The 26,481-nt window shown below is 52.0% G+C and overlaps 3 protein-coding genes across 3 annotated transcripts in view; all 3 read left to right on the top strand.

Annotated features, from left to right (window-relative positions):
* Positions 1 to 737: 737 nt before the first annotated feature.
* Positions 738 to 9,692, top strand: LOC311509580 (uncharacterized protein; the record flags this gene model as incomplete). Its single annotated transcript, XM_084574812.1, has 18 exons — positions 738 to 797; positions 2,789 to 2,878; positions 2,969 to 3,028; positions 3,119 to 3,238; positions 3,344 to 3,478; positions 3,539 to 3,598; positions 3,689 to 3,778; positions 3,869 to 4,027; positions 4,106 to 4,726; positions 4,900 to 4,946; positions 5,070 to 5,467; positions 5,565 to 5,625; positions 5,700 to 5,839; positions 5,914 to 6,017; positions 6,105 to 6,144; positions 6,233 to 6,318; positions 8,680 to 8,793; positions 9,267 to 9,692. The coding sequence occupies 18 exons, from the start codon at positions 738 to 740 to the stop codon at positions 9,300 to 9,302; spliced, it is 2,421 nt and encodes an 806-aa protein (XP_084430938.1). The 3' UTR covers positions 9,303 to 9,692.
* Positions 9,693 to 11,346: 1,654 nt separating this feature from the next.
* Positions 11,347 to 13,627, top strand: LOC311509207 (uncharacterized protein). The gene is made up of 2 exons (XM_084574296.1): positions 11,347 to 11,700; positions 13,429 to 13,627. The coding sequence occupies exons 1-2, from the start codon at positions 11,467 to 11,469 to the stop codon at positions 13,561 to 13,563; spliced, it is 369 nt and encodes a 122-aa protein (XP_084430422.1). The 5' UTR covers positions 11,347 to 11,466; the 3' UTR covers positions 13,564 to 13,627.
* Positions 13,628 to 17,627: 4,000 nt separating this feature from the next.
* The window catches only part of LOC311509193 (solute carrier family 22 member 6), a gene marked incomplete at its 5' end in the record, with an annotated part of 10,951 nt that continues 2,097 nt past the window's right edge, over positions 17,628 to 26,481 (top strand). The window contains 7 exons of the mRNA XM_084574278.1: positions 17,628 to 17,873; positions 18,421 to 18,518; positions 18,600 to 18,754; positions 19,226 to 19,394; positions 19,488 to 19,590; positions 19,779 to 19,924; positions 19,991 to 20,202. Coding sequence (XP_084430404.1) covers positions 17,628 to 17,873; positions 18,421 to 18,518; positions 18,600 to 18,754; positions 19,226 to 19,394; positions 19,488 to 19,590; positions 19,779 to 19,924; positions 19,991 to 20,202 — 1,129 coding nt within the window. The remainder of the gene's footprint in view (positions 17,874 to 18,420; positions 18,519 to 18,599; positions 18,755 to 19,225; positions 19,395 to 19,487; positions 19,591 to 19,778; positions 19,925 to 19,990; positions 20,203 to 26,481) is intronic.

Below are 26,481 nucleotides of genomic sequence, written 5' to 3'. Positions count from 1 at the left end.
CAGTACGGCTCCGTGCTCCGCTGCTACCTGCCCGATAAAGGTTCCGCCTTCAGGTTTCTTTCTCTTATTTATTTATTTATTGACATAAAACTGTGTTTTTATAGATTTATATGAATTATAGTTTATTTAACAGGTGAAGTTAAAATAATAACGATGACAGAGAGTTGATCTGAAACAATAAATAATAATAATAATAATAATAATAATATATAAAGAGAGAAGCTAAAGTCACATGTGGTTTATATGACTTTGTAGAAGCTCGATGTTAATGATGGAGTTTTGTCACCTCCGCCTCTCAGGCCGTCCTCATCAGGAAGAAGTAAAGACACCCAGAGAGAGGAAGAACATGTGACCACTTCCTGTAACACACACACACACACAGAGAGACACACAGAGACACACAGAGACAGAGAGACACTCAGTCAGACTGCGTCTCAGACACACGGGGATGTTTCAGGTGAGCTCTGACTTTACTCACATCTCATTTAAATGTGAAGCTGCTGCTGCTTTAGACTCTAATGATCATTAATATTATTATTATTATTATTATTACTGGTTGTTACATGTAAAGTGTTTCCATGTGGCTGAGAGTCAAGTGTAGAGACTGATTCACTGTCACACGCTGTGTCTCAGAGACACAGATGTCTCAGAGACATCTGTGTCTCTGAGACATCTGTGTCTCTGAGACACAGATGTCTCTGAGACACAGATGTCTCATTAGTGTCTCAGAGACATTGATGTCTCAGGAGGCTGAGGGCTGGAGTCGGGACAGGGGTCAGGACAGGGGTCGGGGCAGGGTGTGAGTTCTGAGAACAGTCCCGTTATCACACGTTGACACTGAGTCATCAGACCAGACCAGATTAGACCAGACCAGACCAGACCAGACCAGACCAGTCTAGACCAGACCAGTCTAGACCAGACCAGTCTAGACCAGACCAGACCAGACCAGATCAGATTAGACCAGACCAGACCAGACCAGACCAGACCAGACCAGACCAGATTAGACCAGACCAGTATAGACCAGACCAGACCAGACCAGACCAGATCAGATCAGACCAGACCAGACTAGCTCAGACCAGATCAGATTAGACCAGACCAGTCTAGACCAGACCAGACCAGACCAGATCAGATTAGACCAGACCAGACCAGACCAGACCAGACCAGATCAGATCAGACCAGACCAGACTAGCTCAGACCAGATCAGATTAGACCAGACCAGTCTAGACCAGACCAGACCAGACCAGATCAGATTAGACCAGACCAGACCAGACCAGACCAGATTAGACCAGACCAGTATAGACCAGACCAGACCAGATCAGATTAGACCAGACCAGTCTAGACCAGACCAGACCAGACCAGACCAGATCAGATTAGACCAGACCAGTCTAGACCAGACCAGACCAGACCAGATCAGATTAGACCAGACCAGACCAGACCAGATTAGACCAGACCAGTATAGACCAGACCAGACCAGATCAGATCAGATTAGACCAGACCAGACCAGCTCAGATTAGACTAGACCAGACCAGAACAGCTCAGATTAGACCAGACCAGTCTAGACCAGACCAGACCAGACCAGACCAGACCAGATCAGATTAGACCAGACCAGACCAGCTCAGACCAGATCAGATTAGACCAGACCAGTCTAGACCAGACCAGACCAGACCAGACCAGATCAGATTAGACCAGACCAGACCAGACCAGACCAGATCAGATTAGACCAGACCAGACCAGCTCAGATTAGACCAGACCAGTCTAGACCAGACCAGACCAGACCAGACCAGATCAGATTAGACCAGACCAGACCAGACCAGACCAGACCAGCTCAGACCAGATCAGACCAGATCAGATTAGACCAGACCAGTCTAGACCAGACCAGACCAGACCAGACCAGACCAGCTCAGATTAGACCAGACCAGACCAGACCAGACCAGACCAGACCAGACCAGATTAGACCAGACCAGCTCAGATTAGACCAGACCAGACCAGAGCAGCTCAGATTAGACCAGACCAGTCTAGACCAGACCAGACCAGACCAGACCAGTATAGACCAGACCAGATCAGATTAGACCAGACCAGACCAGACCAGATCAGATCAGATCAGTATAGACCAGACCAGATCAGACCAGACCAGACTCCAGACCAGACCAGACCAGACCAGACTCCAGACCAGACTCCAGACCAGACCAGACTCCAGACCAGACTCCAGACCAGACCAGACCAGACTCCAGACCAGACCAGACTCCAGACTCCAGACCAGATCAGACCAGACCAGACCAGACTCCAGACCAGATCAGACCAGACTCCAGACCAGACCAGACCAGATCAGATTAGACCAGACCAGTCTAGATCAGACCAGATCAGACCAGACCAGACCAGATCAGCAGACCAGACCAGACCAGACCAGATCAGCAGACCAGACCAGACCAGACCAGATCAGATTAGACCAGACCAGACCAGACCAGACCAGACCAGACCAGACTCCAGACCAGATCAGACCAGACCACTTCCTGTGTCCACCAGACATGGACACCAACGCTCTCTGCAGACGCCTCAGAGACAACGTGTCTGACTCATGGTCCTCCTCCTCGCCGTCTCCCAAGCATGCATCACTCCCCTCTGACAGAGACCCCCCTCTCCTCCCCCTCCAACTTCAGGAGCCATGGAACCCCCCCCCCCCGAGGTCCCTCCAGGTCCCTCCAGGTCCCTCCAGGTCCACTCCTTCATTTGATGCTTCTTCATGTTCTCATCCTCTCACTCACCCATTTGTCTCTTTCCTCACCCTCAGGTAACTTCACCTCACCTCCCCCAATCCCCAATAGCCTCCCCTCACCTCCCCCACCCACAGATTAACTCCCCTCACCTCTCGCACCCTCAGGTAACCTCCCCTCACCTCCCTCACCCTCAGGTAACCTCCCCTCACCTCCCCCACCCACAGATTAACTCCCCTCACCTCTCTCACCCTCAGGTAACCTCCCCTCACCTCCCTCACCCTCAGGTAACCTCCCCTCACCTCCCTCACCCTCAGGTAACCTCCCCTCAGTTCTCTCACCCCCAGGTTTCCTCCCCTCACCTCCCCCAATCCCCAATAACCTCCCCTCACCTCTCTCACCCTCAGGTAACCTCCCCTCACCTCCCTCACCCTCAGGTAACCTCCCCTCAGTTCTCTCACCCCCAGGTTTCCTCCCCTCACCTCCCCCAATCCCCAATAACCTCCCCTCACCTCTCTCACCCTCAGGTAACCTCCCCTCACCTCTCTCACCCTCAGGTTTCTTCTCCTCACCTCTCTCACCCTCAGGTCTCTCACCCTCAGGTTTCCTCCCCTCACCTCTCTCACCCTCAGGTAACCTCCCCTCACCTCTCTCACCCTCAGGTCTCTCACCCTCAGGTTTCCTCCCCTCACCTCTCTCACCCTCAGGTTTCCTCGCCTCACCTCTCTCACCCTCAGGTTTCCTCGCCTCACCTCTCTCACCCTCAGGTAACCTCCCCTCACCTCTCTCACCCTCAGGTTTCTTCTCCTCACCTCTCTCACCCTCAGGTAACCTCCCCTCACCTTCCTCACCCTCAGGTTTCCTCCCCTCACCTTCCTCACCCTCAGGTAACCTCCCCTCACCTTCCTCACCCTCAGGTTTCCTCTCCTCACCTTCCTCACCCTCAGGTTTCTTCTCCTCACCTCTCTCACCCCCAGGTAACCTCCCCTCACCTCCCTCAGTCTCACGTTTACTCCCCCCACCTCCCCTTCTCACAGGTTTCCTCCCCCCACCTCCCTCACCCCCAGGTAAACTCCCCCCAGCTCCCCTATCTACATGTCTCCTCCCCTCACCTCCCCCTTTCTCAGGTAACGTCCCCTAGACTCCCTCACCCTCAGGTAACTCACTACTCCCAGCCCCAGTTAAACTCCCCCCACCTCCCCCACCTCGCGTGCAGCCAGGACCTGGGTCCGGCCCCAGAGACTCAGACCTGGATCAGGTGTGAGTCCTCCTCTGAGCTCTCCTTCCTCCTCAGCGGGAACCCGTTCTCCTGCCAGGTAAGGCGGCCATCTTTGGAGCCAACATGTCAGCCTCTGGCTCCGAGTCCTGATCCGTTCCTCTCTGATCTGACCCAGAACCAGAACCAGAACCAGAGCCAGAACCAGAACCAGGACCAGTACGGGAGCCAGGACCAGTTTGTTTCTCACCACACAGAGAACTGGGAGAACATGACGGGACCTCCCAGTAGCAGCCAGGACCCGTGGGGCCATCTGGAGCCGTCCCTGTCCCAGCTGCAGTGCTCCACTCTGGGCTCCACCTCAGCGGGACCTGGTCTGGGCCGATGGAGCTCGGTGGAGTTCAGCCCTGCCGACGACTTCCAGTTTTACCAGAGCGGTTACCATGACAACAGCGCCCCACAGCCCTTCTGTAGCCCCACAACCCCCGGGCCGAGCCCCCACTACCCTCAAACGCCGACCGTCTCCAGCCCCGCCCCTCATCTCCACGCTCAGATGTCACAAGCCTTCGCCGTGACCTCCGATCCGGGTCAGAACCAGCAGCGCCAGACCGGTCGACGCCGCCCCCCGACCCAGACGGACCAGATCCAGGACCTGACGGGCCTCCTCGCTTTCACCGGCGACCCCGAGACCAGCCCCTCTCCACGGGGCGGAGGGCGAGGAGAGAGCGGTGCTGCCCAGGCTCAGGGCCTCCGGGCTGGGCTGAGGCAGAGAGAGGAGGGGCAGGGAGACTGGACCTGGGTGAGTCTGGGTCAGACCGGGTCAGACCGGATGGGTCCGGGTCAGACCGGGTCAGACCGGGCGGGTCCGGGTCAGACCGGGTCAGACCGGGCGGGTCCGGGTCAGACCGGGTCAGACTGGGCGGGTCAACGTTCAACGGTTCAGTCTCAATAAACGAGTGTGTGTTGTTTCAGATGAAGCAGAGCGGCCCAGGACTCACCTGTGAGGCTCCAGACTCCAGGTAAACACACACACACACACTCCTCTGGTCATGTGATGTGTGTGTGTTACTGCAGTGACTGACAGTGTGTGTGTGTGTGTGTGTGTGTGTGTGTGTGTGTGTGTGTGTGTGTGTGTGTGCCAGGCTGCTGTGTACCGTGTGTCAGCGGGACTTCAGGAGCCTGCCGGCCTTGAACGGTCACATGCGCTCCCACAGCAGCTTCAGGTCGGCGCCTCCAGCCTCAGTCGCCGTGGTGATGCCAGTCTCCGTCCCCGTCCAATCACGGGCCGCGTCTAAGGCGTGCAGGGCGGGGCAGAGGAGGTGCAGCCGCCTGGCTCCAGCCACGGGGGGCGCCGTGCTCTACTGCAGCCTGATGAAGGCGGAGCAGGAGCAGGAGCAGGGGGAGGGGCTTGAAGACGGCGAGGGTGGCGGCGCTCACTACACGCCCCCCCCCATGCTGTGCCCCCTGAGGGCGGGGCCAGGACTGTACTGCTCCCTGACCCCCAGGACGCAGCAGAGAGTCCAGACGGTTCAGCTTCACAGTAAGTTCATGGTGCAGTTCCTCGTACGTCCACTAGAGACGCCGCCTCCAGATAACCACGTATAAAGACGTGTCTCCTGATTGGTTACTTCCTGCAGATGGATGCGGTGACCTGGTTGCCACGGAGACAGCCCGTCCTCCTCCTGCGACACTAAAGCCGTACGTAGTCGTCCTTTTACCACGTCCTCCTTTTTACTGACGATCGCCTCGTAACCCAGAGCTGTCAATCACAGGCGGATTAATTTGGGGCGGGGCTTCCAGGCGGACATCCCGCCCCTTCAGGACAGAAGCCACGCCCACTCCGACACCCACTGTGCAGTGCTGCTGTGGAGGCCGTGGGACCAGCTGGAGTGTCCCGTCACTCAGCAGAGAGGTAGGGACGCGTCCAGAGACACTTGTCTTGTCTTGTCTTCATCCATGACTTCATCTGTTCTACTCTTCGTCCAGTCGACGCTCTGATGATGATGACTCAATCCAGTGCCGTACCAGGGGGCGTGGCCAGCCCTGAGCACACCCTCCACGTCCTATCAGAGTGCAGAGGAGACTTCCTGGTAAAGTGAAATGACTCCATCGTCCTGCAGTGTGTTTGCTTTGTTGTCCAGAGGACACTCATGATGTCAATGTGCTTCGTCCCTCAGCTGACGGTGGAGAAGCTGCTGTGGACTCCTGAAGCCTCCGGTCAGCTGATCCTCCTTCCTCCACCTCTGCTTTACTCTGCAGCTCCAGACAAACAGGATAAAGTTGTGTTCTGTTGTGTGTGTTGTAGGTGTCAGCTGGAGCGCAGCAGAGAGGAGGTTGTTGGTTAAATCCCTGCAGCTGCATCACAAAGACTTCACCAGCGTCCAGAAGACAGTGAGTCCCTGTCCTCACCGTCTCTGAGGACGTCTTAATGTCTTGATGTCTTAATGTGCTCAGGGTCAGACTAAGTCTCTGAGTTTTAGTCCAGCTAACAGCAGCTCTTCCTAGCCTCCCAGCTAACAGTAGCTCTTCCTATCCTCCTAGCTAACAGTAGCTCTTCCTAGCATCCCAGCTAACAGTAGCTCTTCCTATCCTCTCAGCTAACAGTAGCTCTTCCTAGCCTCTCAGCTAATAGTAGCTCTTCCTAGCCTCAGCTAACAGTAGCTCTTCCTATCCTCTCAGCTAACAGTAGCTCTTCCTATCCTCCCAGATAACAGCAGCTCTTCCTAGCCTCCCAGCTGATAGTAGCTCTTCCTAGCCTCCCAGCTGACAGTAGCTCTTCCTAGCCTCCCAGCTGATAGTAGCTCTTCCTAGCCTCCCAGCTGACAGTAGCTCTTCCTAGCCTCCCAGCTAACAGTGGCTCTTCCTAGCCTCCCAGCTGATAGTAGCTCTTCCTAGCCTCCCAGCTAACAGCAGCTCTTCCTATCCTCCCAGCTAACAGTAGCTCTTCCTAGCCTCCCAGCTAACAGTGGCTCTTCCTAGCCTCCCAGCTGATAGTAGCTCTTCCTAGCCTCCCAGCTAACAGCAGCTCTTCCTATCCTCCCAGCTAACAGTAGCTCTTTCTAGCCTCTCAACTAACAGCAGCTCTTCCTATCCTCCTATCCTCCCAGCTAACAGTAGCTCTTCCTATCCTCTTAGCTAACAGTAGCTCTTCCTATCCTCTCAGCTAACAGTAGCTCTTCCTAGCCTCAGCTAACAGTAGCTCTTCCTAGCCTCTTAGCTAACAGTAGCTCTTCCTATCCTCTCAGCTAACAGTAGCTCTTCCTAGCCTCTCAGCTAACAGTAGCTCTTCCTATCCTCTTAGCTAACAGTAGCTCTTCCTATCCTCTTCGCTAACAGTAGCTCTTCCTATCCTCTCAGCTAACAGTAGCTCTTCCTATCCTCTTAGCTAACAGTAGCTCTTCCTATCCTCTTCGCTAACAGTAGCTCTTCCTATCCTCCCAGATAACAGTAGCTCTTCCTAGCTTCCCAGCTGATAGTAGCTCTTCCTAGCCTCCCAGCTGATGGTAGCTCTTCCTAGCCTCCCAGCTAACAGCAGCTCTTCCTATCCTCCCAGCTAACAGTAGCTCTTCCTAGCCTCTCAACTAACAGTAGCTCTTCCTATCCTCCTATCCTCCCAGCTAACAGTAGCTCTTCCTATCCTCTCAGCTAACAGTAGCTCTTCCTATCCTCTTAGCTAACAGTAGCTCTTCCTAGCCTCTCAACTAACAGCAGCTCTTCCTATCCTCCTAACCTCTCAGCTAACAGTAGCTCTTCCTAGCCTCCCAGCTGATAGTAGCTCTTCCTAGCCTCCCAGCTAACAGTAGCTCTTCCTATCCTCTCAGCTAACAGTAGCTCTTCCTATCCTCTTAGCTAACAGTAGCTCTTCCTATCCTCTCAGCTAACAGTGGCTCTTCCTATCCTCCCAGATAACAGTAGCTCTTCCTATCCTCTCAGCTAACAGTAGCTCTTCCTATCCTCTTAGCTAACAGTAGCTCTTCCTATCCTCTCAGCTAACAGTGGCTCTTCCTATCCTCTTAGCTAACAGTAGCTCTTCCTATCCTCTCAGCTAACAGTGGCTCTTCCTAGCCTCCCAGATAACAGTAGCTCTTCCTATCCTCTCAGCTAACAGTAGCTCTTCCTAGCCTCTCAGCTAACAGTAGCTCTTCCTAGCCTCCCAGCTAACAGTAGCTCTTCCTAGCCTCTCAACTAACAGCAGCTCTTCCTATCCTCCTAACCTCTCAGCTAACAGTAGCTCTTCCTAGCCTCCCAGCTGATAGTAGCTCTTCCTAGCCTCCCAGCTAACAGTAGCTCTTCCTATCCTCTCAGCTAACAGTAGCTCTTCCTATCCTCTTAGCTAACAGTAGCTCTTCCTATCCTCTCAGCTAACAGTGGCTCTTCCTATCCTCCCAGATAACAGAAGCTCTTCCTATCCTCTCAGCTAACAGTAGCTCTTCCTAGCCTCTTAGCTAACAGTAGCTCTTCCTATCCTCTTAGCTAACAGTAGCTCTTCCTATCCTCTCAGCTAACAGTGGCTCTTCCTAGCCTCCCAGATAACAGTAGCTCTTCCTATCCTCTCAGCTAACAGTAGCTCTTCCTAGCCTCTCAGCTAACAGTAGCTCTTCCTAGCCTCCCAGCTAACAGTAGCTCTTCCTAGCCTCCCAGCTAACAGCAGCTCTTCCTAGCCTCCCAGCTAACAGTAGCTCTTCCTAGCCTCCACGTCTCTCTCAGCTCTGTGTCTTATGTGCTTTCTATCATTGGTTGTCCTGTGTTCAGGTCCGGACTAAGTCCCTCTCTGAGTGTGTGGAGTTTTATTATCTGTGGAAGAAGAAGATGAATCTCAGCGCGAGGACCCCAGAAGGCCTGACTGTCACTCTGCCTGATGTAAACGTAAGAACCTCCTGGCCGTTGAGTTTGACATGACGCTACGAGGCTAAACCCGGTCTGTTCTCACAGTCTCAGAGACCAGGTAGAGTCGGTCGGTTCAGGTCAGTGATCACAAATGAAACTAAAGACGGAGCGACTAGAAAACCACCGAAACCTCACACCACACACACACTGTGACAGAAAACACACACAAACCGAAACACACACAGGACACCCACTTCCTGTCAGAGCCGTCGTGTTTCAGAACAAACTGTGACTTGACATTTCAAATAGCCGGCCTGTGTGTGTGTGTGTGTGTGTGTGTGTGTGTGTGTGTGTGTGTGTGTGGTCAGACCTCAGTGAGTCGACTTTAATTTTCCACCGGCTCAGAGTTTTAGATCAGTCTGATCCACTTCAGCTTCCTGTGCGTTGCCGTGGTTTCCAGCTGTGAGGTGTTTGTGTGAGGGTGGTGATAACACGTCTTTGTGTTTCTGCAGGGTCAAAGGTCGTCCAGATCTCAGGAAGCATCGTGAGCCGACGCACCGTGGACCCCTGCAGCTACACACTACTCACCAACACACACATTCTGACATTAAGGATCCAGTTCATCACATCTCATATTTATTTCCAGTTTTCTTCATGGAACCAGAAGCAGAAGTAGATTGTAGCGTTTCTCTCTTCTTTAACTTGTATTTTAATTGTCATCTCTTAATAAACTCATCATCAGAGCAGCTCCAGACTTCAGGATATTGTCTTTCTACCTTAATCCTCTGAGTCTGTCTCTGTGCTCGGCCTCAGGCTCTGAGCAGAGCTCTGGACAAACACCAGCTAGCAGCTAGCAGCTACATCACTATCACACCATCAGAACATGTCTTCACACAACACCACCACCATGTTGAAACAGGAACCAGAGGTGACACATTACATCACTGTCAGCTGATACCACTCTGCCTGGCGTCCTAGCCTCCCTGCTAACACTAGCCTCCCAGCTAACACTAGCTGCTCCTAGCCTCCCAGCTAACAGTAGCTCCTCCTAGCCTCCCAGCTAACACTAGCTGCTCCTAGCCTCCCGGCTAACAGTAGCTCCTCCTAGCTTCATAGCCTCCCAGCTAACAGTAGCTCCTCCTAGCCTTCTAGCTAACAGTAGCTCCTCCTAGCCTCCTAGCTAACAGTAGCTCCTCCTAGCCTCCCAGCTAACACTAGCTGCTCCTAGCCTCCCAGCTAACAGTAGCTCCTCCTAGCTTCATAGCCTCCCAGCTAACAGTAGCTCCTCCTAGCCTTCTAGCTAACAGTAGCTCCTCCTAGCCTCCTAGCTAACAGTAGCTCCTCCTAGCCTCCCAGCTAACATTAGCTGCTCCTAGCTTCATAGCCTCTCAGCTAACAGTAGCTCCTCCTAGCCTCCCAGCTAACAGTAGCTCTTCCTAGCCTCCCAGCTAACAGTAGCTCCTCCTAGCCTCCCAGCTAACAGTAGCTCCTCCTAGCCTCCTAGCTAACAGTAGCTCCTCCTAGCCTCCCAGCTAACAGTAGCTCCTCCTAGCCTCCTAGCCTCCCAGCTAACAGTAGCTCTTCCTAGCCTCCAGGCTAACAGTAGCTCCTCCTAGCCTCCCAGCTAACAGTAGCTCCTCCTAGCTTCCTACCCTCCCAGCTAACAGTAGCTCCTCCTAGCCTCCCAGCTAACAGTAGCTCCTCCTAGCCTCCTAGCCTCCCAGCTAACAGTAGCTCCTCCTAGCGTCCTAGCCTCCCAGCTAACACTAGCTCCTCCTAGCCTCCCAGCTAACAGTAGCTCCTCCTAGCCTCCTAGCTAACAGTAGCTCCTCCTAGCTTCCTAACCTCCCAGCTAACAGTAGCTCCTCCTAGCCTCCCAGCTAACAGTAGCTCCTCCTAGCCTCCAAGCTAACGGTAGCTCCTCCTAGCCTCCTAGCCTCCCAGCTAACAGTAGCTCTTCCTAGCCTCCCAGCTAACAGTAGCTCCTCCTAGCCTCCTAGCCTCCTAGCTAACAGTAGCTCCTCCTAGCCTCCCAGCTAACAGTAGCTCCTCCTAGCCTCCTAGCCTCCTAGCTAACAGTAGCTCCTCCTAGCCTCCTAGCTAACAGTAGCTCCTCCTAGCCTCTCAGCTAACAGTAGCTCCTCCTAGCCTCTCAGCTAACAGTAGCTCCTCCTACCCTCCCAGCTAACAGTAGCTCCTCCTAGCCTCTCAGCTAACAGTAGCTCCTCCTAGCCTCCCAGCTAACAGTAGCTCCTCCTAGCCTCCCAGCTAACAGTAGCTCCTCCTAGCCTCCCAGCTAGCAGTAGCTCCTCCTAGCCTCCTAGCTAACAGTAGCTCTTCATACATTTTTCCCACAGTGAGCCAAACTAAAGGCTCATCTCATCTTATATTAACCACAGTCAGATGTAAATGCCTCCAGCCTGGCTGTCAGCCATCCAAACTTTCTTACATGACATGTTTTTCTAGATTTTATTGACTCTGTGAGGTTTCAGTGTTTATTCTGTAAAACAAACAGCTGATAGTCAAACTGGGCTAAAACCACAAGCGTCTGATCAGACTTCAGTGGCTGGAAACATTCTTCTTCTAATCCTGCTTTTAGTGCTTTATGTCTGCACTGAGCTTCAGGCCACTCATAAAGTTGGACTCCTCCTTGCTCCAAAGGTCCTTCTGTCTCAAGACAAGAGGACGGAGACAGACGAGAACAAGCAAGGGATGGGAGCGCAGGAGCAGGAGAAGGAGGAGGACCGACCTCCTTTGGAGGAGAAGAAGAAACAGAAAACCTCCAAAGAAGTTTATTTCAGCGTCCTGCCGGATAAATACGAACCTCTGATCGAGGAGGGGGACGAGGAGGGGGACGAGGAGGGGGACGAGACGGCCGCGGAGAGGAGGAGGAGGAAGGAGGAGAAGAAGAAGAAGAGGAAGAAGCGCTGCAAGAAGTACAGGAAGGTAGGAAGATATGATGACCTTTGACCTGAACACATTCACTGGACTCAATGATTATATGAAGACATGAAGAACTGAATATATATAATGAGTGAAATGATAATATATATATGATTAAAAAGAGATAAATATATATATGATTAAAAAGAAATAAATATATATAGTTTAAAAGAAATAAATAAATTACACAATCAAAAACAATCACTTATAAATAGATTAATAAAGATCTTAAAATCTAACGACAGGAAGCTGATGTGAAATAAAAAAGAATAAAAATAAAACTATGAATTATTTAACAACAAAAGTCGAAACATAGACTTGAAATAAATATATTAAATAAATAATATTAGAACTCTAACATATATCAGTATTAAATAAATGTGACAGTAGTAAATAACACAGTGAGTAATAACAGTCTGATGTGACCTTTGACCCCAGTCAGACAGAACAACATGATCACATGACGCCATGACAACCACTCACCTGCCTCGTGAACCCCATAGAAATAAACACTAGAAGTCGCGTTGAGCCTCTTGGAATGCGTCGATACGGCCGCCATCTTGGTACAGGGGTTCAGTCGTTTGACTACGCATTTTCACAGTGTGAAAGCGAGGGAAGATGCCGGACTTTTGTGCTGCATATGGCTATAAACTACAACAACTTTCAGTCATACTGATACTACGGCACCAGGCCGGTATTTAGTTATATGCTACTACTACATTGTGTGATTTTTACAAACTTGTGCAAGCAGCCTCACCATACCTGCCAACATTGAACTATGAAAAAGAGGGAGATTTTCTGGGGAAGCGGAAATGTGCTACAACGTACGTCCCGAAATGACTCTACAGCTTCTTGGAGGCAAATATGTGTAATTTTATTCGCAATAAAATACAATATATTATACATACAATAATAACAGAAAACCTTGCTGTCAAAAATTTCAGTTTAAATCACACACATACTAATATAAATGTGCATTATTAATTGTAACTGAAGAAAACCAAACATATTTCGTTTGTGAATTAAAATTGAAAATAGCAATTTCCAGTCTGTAGAGCACTTGCGTTAAGTTAAATTAATGGAATAGGTTGTTTTGTAACATTTTTTTAAGGCCTGACTAGGACTTTGAATGGTAACGCATTGTGTTATTCTGTATTGTATGTATTTACATTGTTCCGCACAATCGGAGTTTGTGTTTATTTGTGTTTATTTGAGTGGAAAAATTGAATTATGTCCATTAGATTTTGAACGTAAAACAGGTTATGTTATGTTAACAAAAACCTATTATTTTATTTTATTCTGACATTCGTAACGAAACAAGAAAATAAACTCGCCGATTTAAGGTATTTTAATTATGTATGTATGCCTTGTCCCCGATTGACGTTGGTCATATAGAAGCTGCATTCCCCTGAACCAAGATGGCGGTTCTGTTGACGCATTCGTTCCAATAGACCGTGGTAGTCAACGCGACTTCTAGTGTTTATTTCTATGCGTGAACCCAAACATTCCTTCACTTCCTGGTTTGTCCACTGCACGTGCTCATTAGTGTTTCCCTGGTGGCGTGTCTGTCATCTGGTCCTCTGGTCGTCCATGTCTCTGTAGAGGACACGTCTGAGGACGTCCACATGAGTTAAACACGAGACAGTTAGCTGCTAACGTTAGCACTGTCAGCTAGCACTAGCCGTGTCCAACCTGTCTGACCTCCGATGCTGTTCTTCTTTGTTGGTGCAGAACGTGGGCAAGGCGCTGCGGTTCTGCTGGCGCTGTCTCGTGGCCGGCCTCCAGAACATGGCGTCCACGTACTCCACGCCGCTCTCAGCCATGGCCACGGTGGTGACGGAAGCCCACCACAGCAGCAAGGCATGATGGGACACGTGTCTGAGCGTGGAGCCGTGTCCAGCGTGGGTCCAGGCCCGGTCTGTGTCTGTGGTCGTTGCCGTGGCGACAGCTGTCTTTGTTTGTATTTTCTCTACAGCTTCTGTTTTATTGTGTTTTTAATACTGAGACTGGATTTGAATAAATTAAACATGAAATGAAAACTGATGTTGACGTCTTTTATTACCTCCTTCCTTTAATACCTCCTCCTATCCTTTAATACATCCTTCTATCCTTCCCTACCTCCTCCTATCCTTTAATACCTCCTTCTATCCTTCCCTACCTCCTTCTATCCTTTAATACCTCCTCCTATCCTTTAATACCTCCTCCTATCCTTTAATACCTCCTTCTATCCTTCCCTACCTCCTCCTATCCTTTAATACATCCTTCTATCCTTCAATACCTCCTCCTATCCTTTAATACCTCCTTCTATCCTTTAATACCTCCTTCTATCCTTCCCTACCTCCTTCTATCCTTTAATACCTCCTTCTATCCTTTAATACCTCCTTCTATCCTTCCCTCACCTCCTTCTATCCTTTAATACCTCCTCCTATCCTTCCCTACCTCCTCCTATCCTTTAATACCTCCTCCTATCCTTTAATACCTCCTTCTATCCTTCCCTCACCTCCTTCTATCCTTTAATACCTCCTTCTATCCTTTAATACCTCCTCCTATCCTTTAATACCTCCTCCTATCCTTTAATACCTCCTCCTATCCTTTAATACCTCCTTCTATCCTTCCCTACCTCCTTCTATCCTTTAATACCTCCTCCTATCCTTTAATACCTCCTCCTATCCTTTAATACCTCCTTCTATCCTTCCCTACCTCCTCCTATCCTTTAATACATCCTTCTATCCTTCAATACCTCCTCCTATCCTTTAATACCTCCTTCTATCCTTTAATACCTCCTTCTATCCTTCCCTACCTCCTTCTATCCTTTAATACCTCCTTCTATCCTTTAATACCTCCTTCTATCCTTCCCTCACCTCCTTCTATCCTTTAATACCTCCTCCTATCCTTCCCTACCTCCTCCTATCCTTTAATACCTCCTCCTATCCTTTAATACCTCCTTCTATCCTTCCCTCACCTCCTTCTATCCTTTAATACCTCCTTCTATCCTTTAATACCTCCTCCTATCCTTTAATACCTCCTTCTATCCTTCCCTCACCTCCTTCTATCCTTTAATACCTCCTTCTATCCTTTAATACCTCCTCCTATCCTTTAATACCTCCTTCTATCCTTCCCTCACCTCCTTCTATCCTTTAATACCTCCTTCTATCCTTTAATACCTCCTCCTATCCTTTAATACCTCCTTCTATCCTTCCCTACCTCCTCCTATCCTTTAATACCTCCTTCTATCCTTCCCTACCTCCTCCTATCCTTTAATACCTCCTTCTATCCTTTAATACCTCCTCCTATCCTTTAATACCTCCTTCTATCCTTTAATACCTCCTCCTATCCTTTAATACCTCCTTCTATCCTTCCCTACCTCCTCCTATCCTTTAATACCTCCTTCTATCCTTCCCTACCTCCTCCTATCCTTTAATACCTCCTCCTATCCTTTAATACCTCCTCCTATCCTTTAATACCTCCTTCTATCCTTTAATACCTCCTTCTATCCTTTAATACCTCCTCCTATCCTTTAATACCTCCTTCTATCCTTCCCTACCTCCTCCTATCCTTTAATACCTCCTTCTATCCTTCCCTACCTCCTCCTATCCTTTAATACCTCCTTCTATCCTTCCCTACCTCCTCCTATCCTTTAATACCTCCTCCTATCCTTTAATACCTCCTCCTATCCTTTAATACCTCCTTCTATCCTTCCCTACCTCCTCCTATCCTTTAATACCTCCTTCTATCCTTCCCTACCTCCTCCTATCCTTTAATACCTCCTCCTATCCTTTAATACCTCCTTCTATCCTTTAATACCTCCTTCTATCCTTCCCTACCTCCTCCTATCCTTTAATACCTCCTCCTATCCTTCCCTACCTCCTTCTATCCTTCCCTACCTCCTCCTATCCTTTAATACGTCCTTCTATCCTTCCTCACCTCCTTCCTTCCTTTAATACCTCCTCCTATCCTTTAATACCTCCTTCTATCCTTTAATACCTCCTTCTATCCTTCCTCACCTCCTTCTATCCTTTAATACCTCCTCCTATCCTTTAATACCTCCTTCTATCCTTTAATACCTCCTTCTATCCTTCCTCACCTCCTTCTATCCTTTAATACCTCCTCCTATCCTTTAATACCTCCTTCTATCCTTTAATACCTCCTTCTATCCTTCCTCACCTCCTCCTATCCTTTAATACCTCCTTCTATCCTTTAATACCTCCTTCTATCCTTTAATACCTCCTTCTATCCTTTCCTCAACTCCTTCCTTCCTCACCTCCTTCTCTCGTCTCCCCTTTCCTCACCTCCTTCTCTCGTCTCCCCTTTCCTCACCTCCTTCTATCCTTTCCTCACCTCAATCTTTCCTCACCTCCTTCTATCCTTCTGTCCTTCTTTCCTCTCCTCCCTTTCCTCTCCTCTTCTATCCTTTCCTCAACTCCTTCTATCCTTTCCTCAACTCCTTCCTTCCTCACCTCCTTCTATCCTTTCCTCTCCTCTTCTATCCTCCCCTCTCCTCTCCTCCTCCCCTCCTCCTTTCTCTCCTCTCCTCCTTCTCTCTCCTCCTCACCTCTCCTCCTCCTCCTCTCCTCTCCTCCTTTCTCTCCTCTCCTCCTTCCCTCTCCTCCTCCTCTCCTCCTCCCCTCTCCTCCCCTCCCCTCCTCCTCTCCTCCTCCTCCCCTCTCCTCTCCCCTCTCCTCCTTTCTCTCCTCCTCTCCTCCTCTCCTCTCCTCTCCTCCTCTCCTCTCCTCCTCTCTCTCTTCTCTCCTCCTCCCCTCTCCTCCTCCTCCCCTGTTCCTCCCCTCCTCTCCTCTCCTCCCCTGTTCCTCCTCCTCTCCTCCTCCCCTCTCCTCCTCCTCCCCTGTTCCTCCCCTCTCCTCCTCTCCTCTCCTCCTCCTCTCCTCCTCTCCTCCTCCCCTGTTCCTCCCCTCTCCTCCTCTCCTCTCCTCCCCTCCTCCTCTCCTCCCCTCTCCTCCTTTCTCTCCTCTCCTCCCCTCTCCTCCTTTCTCCCCTCTCCTCCTTTCTCTCCTCTCCTCCTCCTCTCCTCTCACCCTCTCCTCTCCTCTCCTCTCCTCTCCTCCTCCTTCTCTCTCCTCTCCTCCTTCTCTCTCCTCCTCTCCTCCTCTCCTCTCACCCTCTCCTCTCCTCCCCTGTTCCTCCCCTCCCCTGTTCCTCCCCTCTCCTCTCCTCCTCTCCTCCTCTCCTCCTCCCCTCTCCTCTCCTCTCCTCCTCCTTCTCTCTCCTCCTCTCCTCCTTTTCCTCCCCTCTCCTCCCCTCTCCTCCCCTGTTCCTCTCTTCTTTCTCTCCTCACCTCCTTCTATCCTTTCCTCACCTCCTTCTATCCTCTCCTCCCTCCTCCTCTCCTCCTCCTCCTCTCCTCTCCTCTCTCCTCTCCTCTCCTCTTCCTCTCCTCTCACCCTCTCCTCTCCTCTCCTCCTCCTCTCCTCTCCTCTCCTCTCCTCCTCCTCCCCTCTCCTCCTCTCCTCTCCTCTCCTCCTCTCCTCCCCTGTTCCTCCCCTCTCCTCCTCCTCTCCTCCTCCTCCTCTCACATTATTTCACGTCCTTCCTCGCCGTCCTTTTCCCGCGCAGCCGCAGTTCAAAGATGGCGGACGCGTCCCCGTACATGACCACCGTCCTTTCCCGCGCAGCCGCAGTTCAAAGATGGCGGACGCGTCCCCGTACATGACCAGCGGGTGTCGCCGTATCGCCGGCCCGTCAATAGCCCCCTCCTCCTGGGCCTTATGGGGCGAAGGAGGCGGGGAGAGGAGGATGAGAGTCTCTTTAAACTTGACCCCCCGCTGGCTGACAGGTCAACAACTCTCCTGGTGACAGCAGCAGCTGTTCAGACCAGGCGCGTGGAACAGTGGAACATGGGGCGCTGCTCGCTGCGTCGCCATTTTTAAAACTTTCTAACTTTTCCAGAGAGTCTCGAGGAGGACGAGGCGGACATGTCTCCGCTGCAGCTCTCCGTCTACTGGCGCCTGTCTCTCGTCTTCTTCTTCAACTCGTTCCTCTTCTTCCTCGACATCTTCACGGCCGCGGTGGCCGCCGAAACCTGTCGCCATGACAACGGCACCGGCACGCTCGCCTCTGGGCGTGGAACGTTGCCGCCGTACGCCGAGGGCAACCAATCAGGGCCCGGGGACGCTTCGGAGGGCGACGCCGATTGGCGGACAGGGAGCCGCGAGCGTGACGTGAGTGAAGTTGACGTTTCTGAGCGTTTCACCGGGAACATGTATTTTTTATACACTATAAACCCACTCTACAGGTAATCAGAACGTTTAATTTAAAATATACATGTTAAAGTATTACTCCCGTTTAAAGGTAGTTTTTAATATATTTTCTGCTTTCCCTCTTCACATATGATCAATATTTAAACGTTTCAATGAGAGATTAATCAGCTGATCAGTTTCAGTTAGGATAAATCAAGCTGCTGTCCTGTCTGCTGTCTGCGAGGACAATTTAACGTCTCTCTGAAGTCAGAGACAGTGGACGGTAGAGACACATTAACACTTTCACACATAACCAGGGCGTTAATGTACAACCTGACTGTTAAAGCTTCTGTCAAAGGTTAAAACAACACATCAACATTTTCCACAGCAGAGGAGACGGAGAAGACGCTCCCGTGTTTAGGGTTTTAACGTAGTGAGATCAGAGCTGGAGGAATCTGAGTTCATTAAAGGTCTGGAGCCAAATACTTCATGAGATCAGCTGGTTTAATTGAGTGTGTGTGTGTGTCAGTGTGTGTGTGCGTGGACAGACTGGTTGTCTTTCGGTCAGACCCTCTACATGGTCGGCCTGCTGCTGGGATCTCTGGTGGGAGGAGCCATATCCGACCGGTAAAAGGCAAACACGTCACGGTGCGTCGCCCCCCCGGGGTCAAAGGTCGAATACCTCCTCTGTGGTTTCTCTCTGTGCAGGTACGGGAAGCGTCCGGTGCTGCTGGCGTGCGTGTTCGTGCACGCCGTGTGCGGCCTGGGCCCCGCCCTCCTTCCTCAGCTCTACCTCTTCCTCGCCATTCGCTGCCTGACCGGCGTCTGCTGCTGCTGCATCAACATCTGTGCCTTCAGTCTGGGTAAAAGAGGCGCAGCCCTGCCGTCCTGTCTCCACGGGGACGTTAAAGTCGACTAGAGATCAGTTAGACACTAAAAGAGTTTCTGCAGCTCCTTTTAAATCCAGACTGAAGACGTATTTACTGGGTTTAGTTTATGTATCTGTGTCATCTGACTCTGAACGGAGCTGCAGGGATCCTCCTGAGTCTTATTGGACCGCTGTGGGACGTGCTCACATGAGGCCATTAACGCCATCGGGTCCCAGGTAAAGTGGTTCTGACCCGGCTGAGCGCTAACGAGGCGGGACGGCTTCCAGCGGCTCCCTGACCTCTGACCCCTGTCGAGCTGTGCAGGAAGTCAATTACTGCGATATGTCCTCGTGTCCGTAGACGTGTAGTGAGCTGTCACGGCCCCGGCCCCCGGCCCCGGCCCCGGCCGAGGGGGGCGGTCTTAGCCGTCAGCTGAAACCTGCCCGTTGTTGTTTTGTGTTGCAGCGGTGGAGTGGACGCCGCCCGCCGCCCGGCTCTGGCCGTCGGCCTTCCTGCCGTTCTGCTTCAGCCTGGGGACGATGGGCGGAGCTCCTCTGGCCTGGCTCAGCCACACCTGGAGACACCTGCACCTGTCGCTGGCTCTGCCGCAGCTCGTGTGTCTGCCGCTCTACCTGTACGTATAACACACACCTGCTGCACCTGGCCACGCCTCCTCCTCCTCCTCCTCCTGTCTCTTCACGCTCCTTTTCTCCTTTTCTCCTTTCAGATCCATCCCAGAGTCTCCTCGCTGGCTGATGCTGAGGAGGAGGACGGATGTTCTGGAGCGTTACCGTAGCAACAGCCCGGCCGATAAACAGTGTCTGGACGTGGTAAACACACAAACACACGTCCATTTACATGAATGAAGCCGCGTCTGTCCTGTCGGGACTTTTAATTATTAACATGTGCTGCCAGCCAGAGACGCGGCGGGACATCAGGATGTCGCGGGCGTCCTTTGATCGTCCACTGAACGGCGTCTGTCTCACAGAGGAAAGTTATCAGCTGTGTTTGTGTGCAGCTCCTCGACTCGGCTTGGTCGGACCTGCAGAAAGTTCAGGACGCTCAGAGGGAGGAGCCTGTTAGCGGAGGCCACGCCCCCAGTGACCTGGTCCTCCTGAGACACCCGACCGTCCTGCTGCGACTGTCCATCATGAGCTACCTGAGGTACCGTCCCGTGTGGTGAGGCCTGCTCACCTGCTCAGACTCTGATGCGTGTCTGTCTCCCTGCAGCGCCGCCTCAGCCTTGACCTACTTCGGGATTTGTATGAACATCGGCTCGTTCGGCGTTGGCGTTTACTCCGCCCAGTTCTTCTCCGGCCTATCGGAGGCTCCCTGCCTGCTCGTCCCATTGGTCCGTCAGGGACGCCGGCCAATCAGCATGCTGGCTCTGTTCCTGAGCGGCGCCGCCTGCTTCTTGTCATTACTGCTGTCCAGATACAATGGTACATGTGTTAGCACAACCAATGCTAATGCTAACAAATAAACATGTAAAAAATGTTAAACTAGCATTAGGACGTCATGAAAATATTAGCTTGTTAACAAAATGCCCACATGCTAATCAATGCTACAACACAACAACTGGCTGATGTGTTTTATTAATCACAAGCTAATCATTGTAGCATTAGCATGCTAAAACCACAAGCTAATCATGGTAGCATTAGCATGCTAAAACCACAAGCTAATGTTTGTAGTAGTAGAAATATGCATGCTGACTGGTTACTGACTGTTTGGACCTTAGTTACTGACTGGTTTCTGACTGGTTTCTGACTGTTTGCTGACTGTTTGCTGACTACTTGCTGACTGGTTACTGACTGTTGTCTGACTGTTGTCTGACTGTTGTCTGACTGGTTTCTGACTGCTTGCTGACTGGTTACTGACTGTTGTCTGACTGTTTTCTGACTGTTTGGACCCTGGTTTCTGACTGTTGTCTGACTATTTGCTAACTGTTGTCTGACTGCTGTCTGACTGGTTCCTGACTGCTTGCTGACTGTTGTCTGACTGTTGTCTGACTGGTTTCTGACTGCTTGCTGACTGGTTACTGACTGTTGTCTGACTGTTTTCTGACTGTTTGGACCCTGGTTTCTGACTGTTGTCTGACTACTTGCTGACTGTTGTCTGACTGTTGTCTGACTGGTTCCTGACTGTTGTCTGACTGTTGTCTGACTGTTGTCTGACCGGTTTCTGACTGCTTGCTGACTGGTTACTGACTGTTGTCTGACTGTTTTCTGACTGTTTGGACCCTGGTTTCTGACTGTTGTCTGACTACTTGCTGACTGTTGTCTGACTGTTGTCTGACTGGTTCCTGACTACTTGCTGACTGTTGTCTGACTACTTGTTGACTGGTTTCTGACTACTTGCTGACTGGTTCCTGACTGTTGTCTGACTGCTTACTGACTGTTGTCTGACTGCTTACTGACCCGTCCAGCTGAGCCCGTGCTGGTGATGACCCTGTTTACTGACTGTTGTCTGACTATTGTCTGACTATTGTCTGACTGCTTACTGACTATTGTCTGACTGTTGTCTGACTGCTTACTGACTGTTGTCTGACTGCTTACTGACTGTTTTCCGACCCGTCCAGCGGAGCCCGTGCTGGTGATGATCCTGTTTTCTGACTGTTGTCTGACTGTTGTCTGACTGCTTACTGACTGTTGTCTGACTGGTTCCTGACTGTTGTCTGACTGTTGTCTGACTGGTTCCTGACTGTTGTCTGACTGCTGTCTGACTGTTGTCTGACTGCTTACTGACTGTTGTCTGACTGGTTTCTGACTGTTGTCTGACTGCTTTCTGACTGTTGTCTGACTGTTGTCTGACTGCTTGCTGACTGTTGTCCGACCTGTCCAGCGGAGCCTGTGCTGGTGATGACCCTGTTGTCTGACTACTTACTGACTGTTGTCTGACTGCTTACTGACTATTGTCTGACTGTTGTCTGACTGTTTTCCGGCCCGTCCAGCGGAGCCTGTGCTGGTGATGACCCTGTTGTCTGACTGTTGTCTGACTGTTGTCTGACTGCTTACTGACTGTTGTCTGACTGTTTTCCGCCCCGTCCAGCGGAGCCCGTGCTGGTGATGACCCTGTTGTCTGACTGCTTGCTGACTGTTTCCTGACTGTTGTCTGACTGGTTCCTGACTGTTGTCCGCCCCGTCCAGCGGAGCCCGTGCTGGTGATGACCCTGTTGTCTGACTGTTTCCTGACTGTTGTCTGACTGCTTACTGACTGTTTTCCGGCCCGTCCAGCGGAGCCCGTGCTGGTGATGACCCTGTTGTCTGACTGCTTACTGACTGGTTTCTGACTGTTCTCTGACTGCTTACTGACTGTTTTCCGGCCCGTCCAGCGGAGCCCGTGCTGGTGATGACCCTGTTGTCTGACTGCTTACTGACTGGTTTCTGACTGTTCTCTGACTGCTTACTGACTGTTTTCCGGCCCGTCCAGCGGAGCCCGTGCTGGTGATGACCCTGTTCTCTGACTGCTGTCTGACTGTTGTCTGACTGCTTACTGACTGGTTTCTGACTGTTGTCTGACTGGTTCCTGACTGTTTTCCGCCCCGTCCAGCGGAGCCCGTGCTGGTGATGACCCTGTTGTCTGACTACTTACTGACTGCTTACTGGCTGGTTTCTGACTGTTCTCTGACTGCTTACTGACTGTTGTCCGCCCCGTCCAGCGGAGCCCGTGCTGGTGATGACCCTGTTGTCTGACTGCTTACTGACTGGTTTCTGACTGTTCTCTGACTGCTTACTGACTGTTGTCCGCCCCGTCCAGCGGAGCCCGTGCTGGTGATGACCCTGTTGTCTGACTGCTTACTGACTGTTGTCTGACTGTTGTCCGCCCCGTCCAGCGGAGCCCGTGCTGGTGATGACCCTGTTGTCTGACTGTTGTCTGACTGCTTACTGACTGGTTCCTGACTGTTGTCCGCCCCGTCCAGCGGAGCCCGTGCTGGTGATGACCCTGTTGTCTGACTGTTTCCTGACTGTTGTTTGACTGTTGTCTGACTGCTTGCTGACTGTTGTCCGCCCCGTCCAGCGGAGCCCGTGCTGGTGATGACCCTGTTGTCTGACTGCTTACTGACTGTTGTCTGACTGTTGTCCGGCCCGTCCAGCGGAGCCCGTGCTGGTGATGACCCTGTTGTCTGACTGTTTCCTGACTGTTGTTTGACTGTTGTCTGACTGCTTGCTGACTGTTGTCCGCCCCGTCCAGCGGAGCCCGTGCTGGTGATGACCCTGTTGTCTGACTGCTTACTGACTGTTGTCTGACTGTTTCCTGACTGTTGTCTGACTGGTTCCTGACTGTTGTCCGCCCCGTCCAGCGGAGCCCGTGCTGGTGATGACCCTGTTGTCTGACTGTTGTCTGACTGCTGTCTGACTGCTTACTGACTGTTGTCTGACTGTTGTCTGACTGTTGTCCGCCCCGTCCAGCGGAGCCCGTGCTGGTGATGACCCTGTTGTCTGACTGTTTCCTGACTGTTGTCTGACTATTGTTTGACTGTTGTCTGACTGCTTGCTGACTGTTGTCCGCCCCGTCCAGCGGAGCCCGTGCTGGTGATGACCCTGTTGTCTGACTGCTTACTGACTGTTGTCTGACTGTTTCCTGACTGTTGTCTGACTGGTTCCTGACTGTTGTCCGCCCCGTCCAGCGGAGCCCGTGCTGGTGATGACCCTGTTGTCTGACTGTTGTCTGACTGCTGTCTGACTGCTTACTGACTGTTGTCTGACTGTTGTCTGACTGTTGTCCGCCCCGTCCAGCGGAGCCCGTGCTGGTGATGACCCTGTTGTCTGACTGTTTCCTGACTGTTGTCTGACTATTGTTTGACTGTTGTCTGACTGCTTGCTGACTGTTGTCCGCCCCGTCCAGCGGAGCCCGTGCTGGTGATGACCCTGTTGTCTGACTGTTGTCTGACTGCTTACTGACTGGTTCCTGACTGTTGTCTGACTGCTTACTGACTGTTTTCCGGCCCGTCCAGCGGAGCCCGTGCTGGTGATGACCCTGTTGTCTGACTGCTTGCTGTCTGGTTTCTGACTGTTGTCTGACTGGTTCCTGACTGTTGTCCGCCCCGTCCAGCGGAGCCCGTGCTGGTGATGACCCTGTTGTCTGACTGCTTACTGACTGTTCTCTGACTGCTTGCTGACTGTTGTCCGCCCCGTCCAGCGGAGCCCGTGCTGGTGATGACCCTGTTGTCTGACTGTTGTCTGACTGCTTATTGACTGGTTCCTGACTGTTGTCTGACTGGTTCCTGACTGTTGTCCGCCCCGTCCAGCGGAGCCCGTGCTGGTGATGACCCTGTTGTCTGACTGTTTCCTGACTGTTGTCTGACTGCTTACTGACTGTTTTCCGGCCCGTCCAGCGGAGCCCGTGCTGGTGATGACCCTGTTGTCTGACTGTTGTCTGACTGCTTACTGACTGGTTCCTGACTGTTGTCCGCCCCGTCCAGCGGAGCCCGTGCTGGTGATGACCCTGTTGTCTGACTGCTTGCTGACTGTTTCCTGACTGTTGTCTGACTGGTTCCTGACTGTTTTCCGCCCCGTCCAGCGGAGCCCGTGCTGGTGATGACCCTGTTGTCTGACTGTTGTCTGACTGTTGTCCGGCCCGTCCAGCGGAGCCCGTGCTGGTGATGACCCTGTTGTCTGACTGTTGTCTGACTGTTGTCTGACTGCTTACTGACTGTTGTCTGACTGTTTTCCGCCCCGTCCAGCGGAGCCCGTGCTGGTGATGACCCTGTTGTCTGACTGCTTGCTGACTGTTTCCTGACTGTTGTCTGACTGGTTCCTGACTGTTGTCCGCCCCGTCCAGCGGAGCCCGTGCTGGTGATGACCCTGTTGTCTGACTGTTTCCTGACTGTTGTCTGACTGCTTACTGACTGTTTTCCGGCCCGTCCAGCGGAGCCCGTGCTGGTGATGACCCTGTTGTCTGACTGCTTACTGACTGGTTTCTGACTGTTCTCTGACTGCTTACTGACTGTTTTCCGGCCCGTCCAGCGGAGCCCGTGCTGGTGATGACCCTGTTGTCTGACTGCTTACTGACTGGTTTCTGACTGTTCTCTGACTGCTTACTGACTGTTTTCCGGCCCGTCCAGCGGAGCCCGTGCTGGTGATGACCCTGTTCTCTGACTGCTGTCTGACTGTTGTCTGACTGCTTACTGACTGGTTTCTGACTGTTGTCTGACTGGTTCCTGACTGTTTTCCGCCCCGTCCAGCGGAGCCCGTGCTGGTGATGACCCTGTTGTCTGACTACTTACTGACTGCTTACTGACTGGTTTCTGACTGTTCTCTGACTGCTTACTGACTGTTGTCCGCCCCGTCCAGCGGAGCCCGTGCTGGTGATGACCCTGTTGTCTGACTGCTTACTGACTGGTTTCTGACTGTTCTCTGACTGCTTACTGACTGTTGTCCGCCCCGTCCAGCGGAGCCCGTGCTGGTGATGACCCTGTTGTCTGACTGCTTACTGACTGGTTTCTGACTGTTGTCTGACTGCTTGCTGACTGTTGTCCGCCCCGTCCAGCGGAGCCCGTGCTGGTGATGACCCTGTTGTCTGACTGCTTACTGACTGTTGTCTGACTGTTGTCCGCCCCGTCCAGCGGAGCCCGTGCTGGTGATGACCCTGTTGTCTGACTGTTGTCTGACTGCTTACTGACTGGTTCCTGACTGTTGTCCGCCCCGTCCAGCGGAGCCCGTGCTGGTGATGACCCTGTTGTCTGACTGTTTCCTGACTGTTGTTTGACTGTTGTCTGACTGCTTGCTGACTGTTGTCCGCCCCGTCCAGCGGAGCCCGTGCTGGTGATGACCCTGTTGTCTGACTGCTTACTGACTGTTGTCTGACTGTTGTCCGGCCCGTCCAGCGGAGCCCGTGCTGGTGATGACCCTGTTGTCTGACTGTTTCCTGACTGTTGTTTGACTGTTGTCTGACTGCTTGCTGACTGTTGTCCGCCCCGTCCAGCGGAGCCCGTGCTGGTGATGACCCTGTTGTCTGACTGCTTACTGACTGTTGTCTGACTGTTTCCTGACTGTTGTCTGACTGGTTCCTGACTGTTGTCCGCCCCGTCCAGCGGAGCCCGTGCTGGTGATGACCCTGTTGTCTGACTGTTGTCTGACTGCTGTCTGACTGCTTACTGACTGTTGTCTGACTGTTGTCTGACTGTTGTCCGCCCCGTCCAGCGGAGCCCGTGCTGGTGATGACCCTGTTGTCTGACTGTTTCCTGACTGTTGTCTGACTATTGTTTGACTGTTGTCTGACTGCTTGCTGACTGTTGTCCGCCCCGTCCAGCGGAGCCCGTGCTGGTGATGACCCTGTTGTCTGACTGTTGTCTGACTGCTTACTGACTGGTTCCTGACTGTTGTCTGACTGCTTACTGACTGTTTTCCGCCCCGTCCAGCGGAGCCCGTGCTGGTGATGACCCTGTTGTCTGACTGCTGTCTGACTATTGTCTGACTACTTACTGACTGCTTACTGACTGGTTTCTGACTGTTGTCTGACTGCTTACTGACTGTTTTCCGGCCCGTCCAGCGGAGCCCGTGCTGGTGATGACCCTGTTGTCTGACTACTTACTGACTGTTCTCTGACTGCTTACTGACTGTTGTCCGCCCCGTCCAGCGGAGCCCGTGCTGGTGATGACCCTGTTGTCTGACTGTTTCCTGACTGTTGTCTGACTGCTTGCTGACTGTTGTCCGCCCCGTCCAGCGGAGCCCGTGCTGGTGATGACCCTGTTGTCTGACTACTTACTGACTGTTGTCTGA

Source organism: Chelon labrosus (genome assembly GCF_963514085.1).
Source record: "Chelon labrosus genome assembly, chromosome: 24".
NCBI lineage: Eukaryota > Metazoa > Chordata > Actinopteri > Mugiliformes > Mugilidae > Chelon > Chelon labrosus.
Note: the sequence above shows the minus strand (reverse complement) of the source record. Positions and strands in the feature narration are given on the sequence as shown.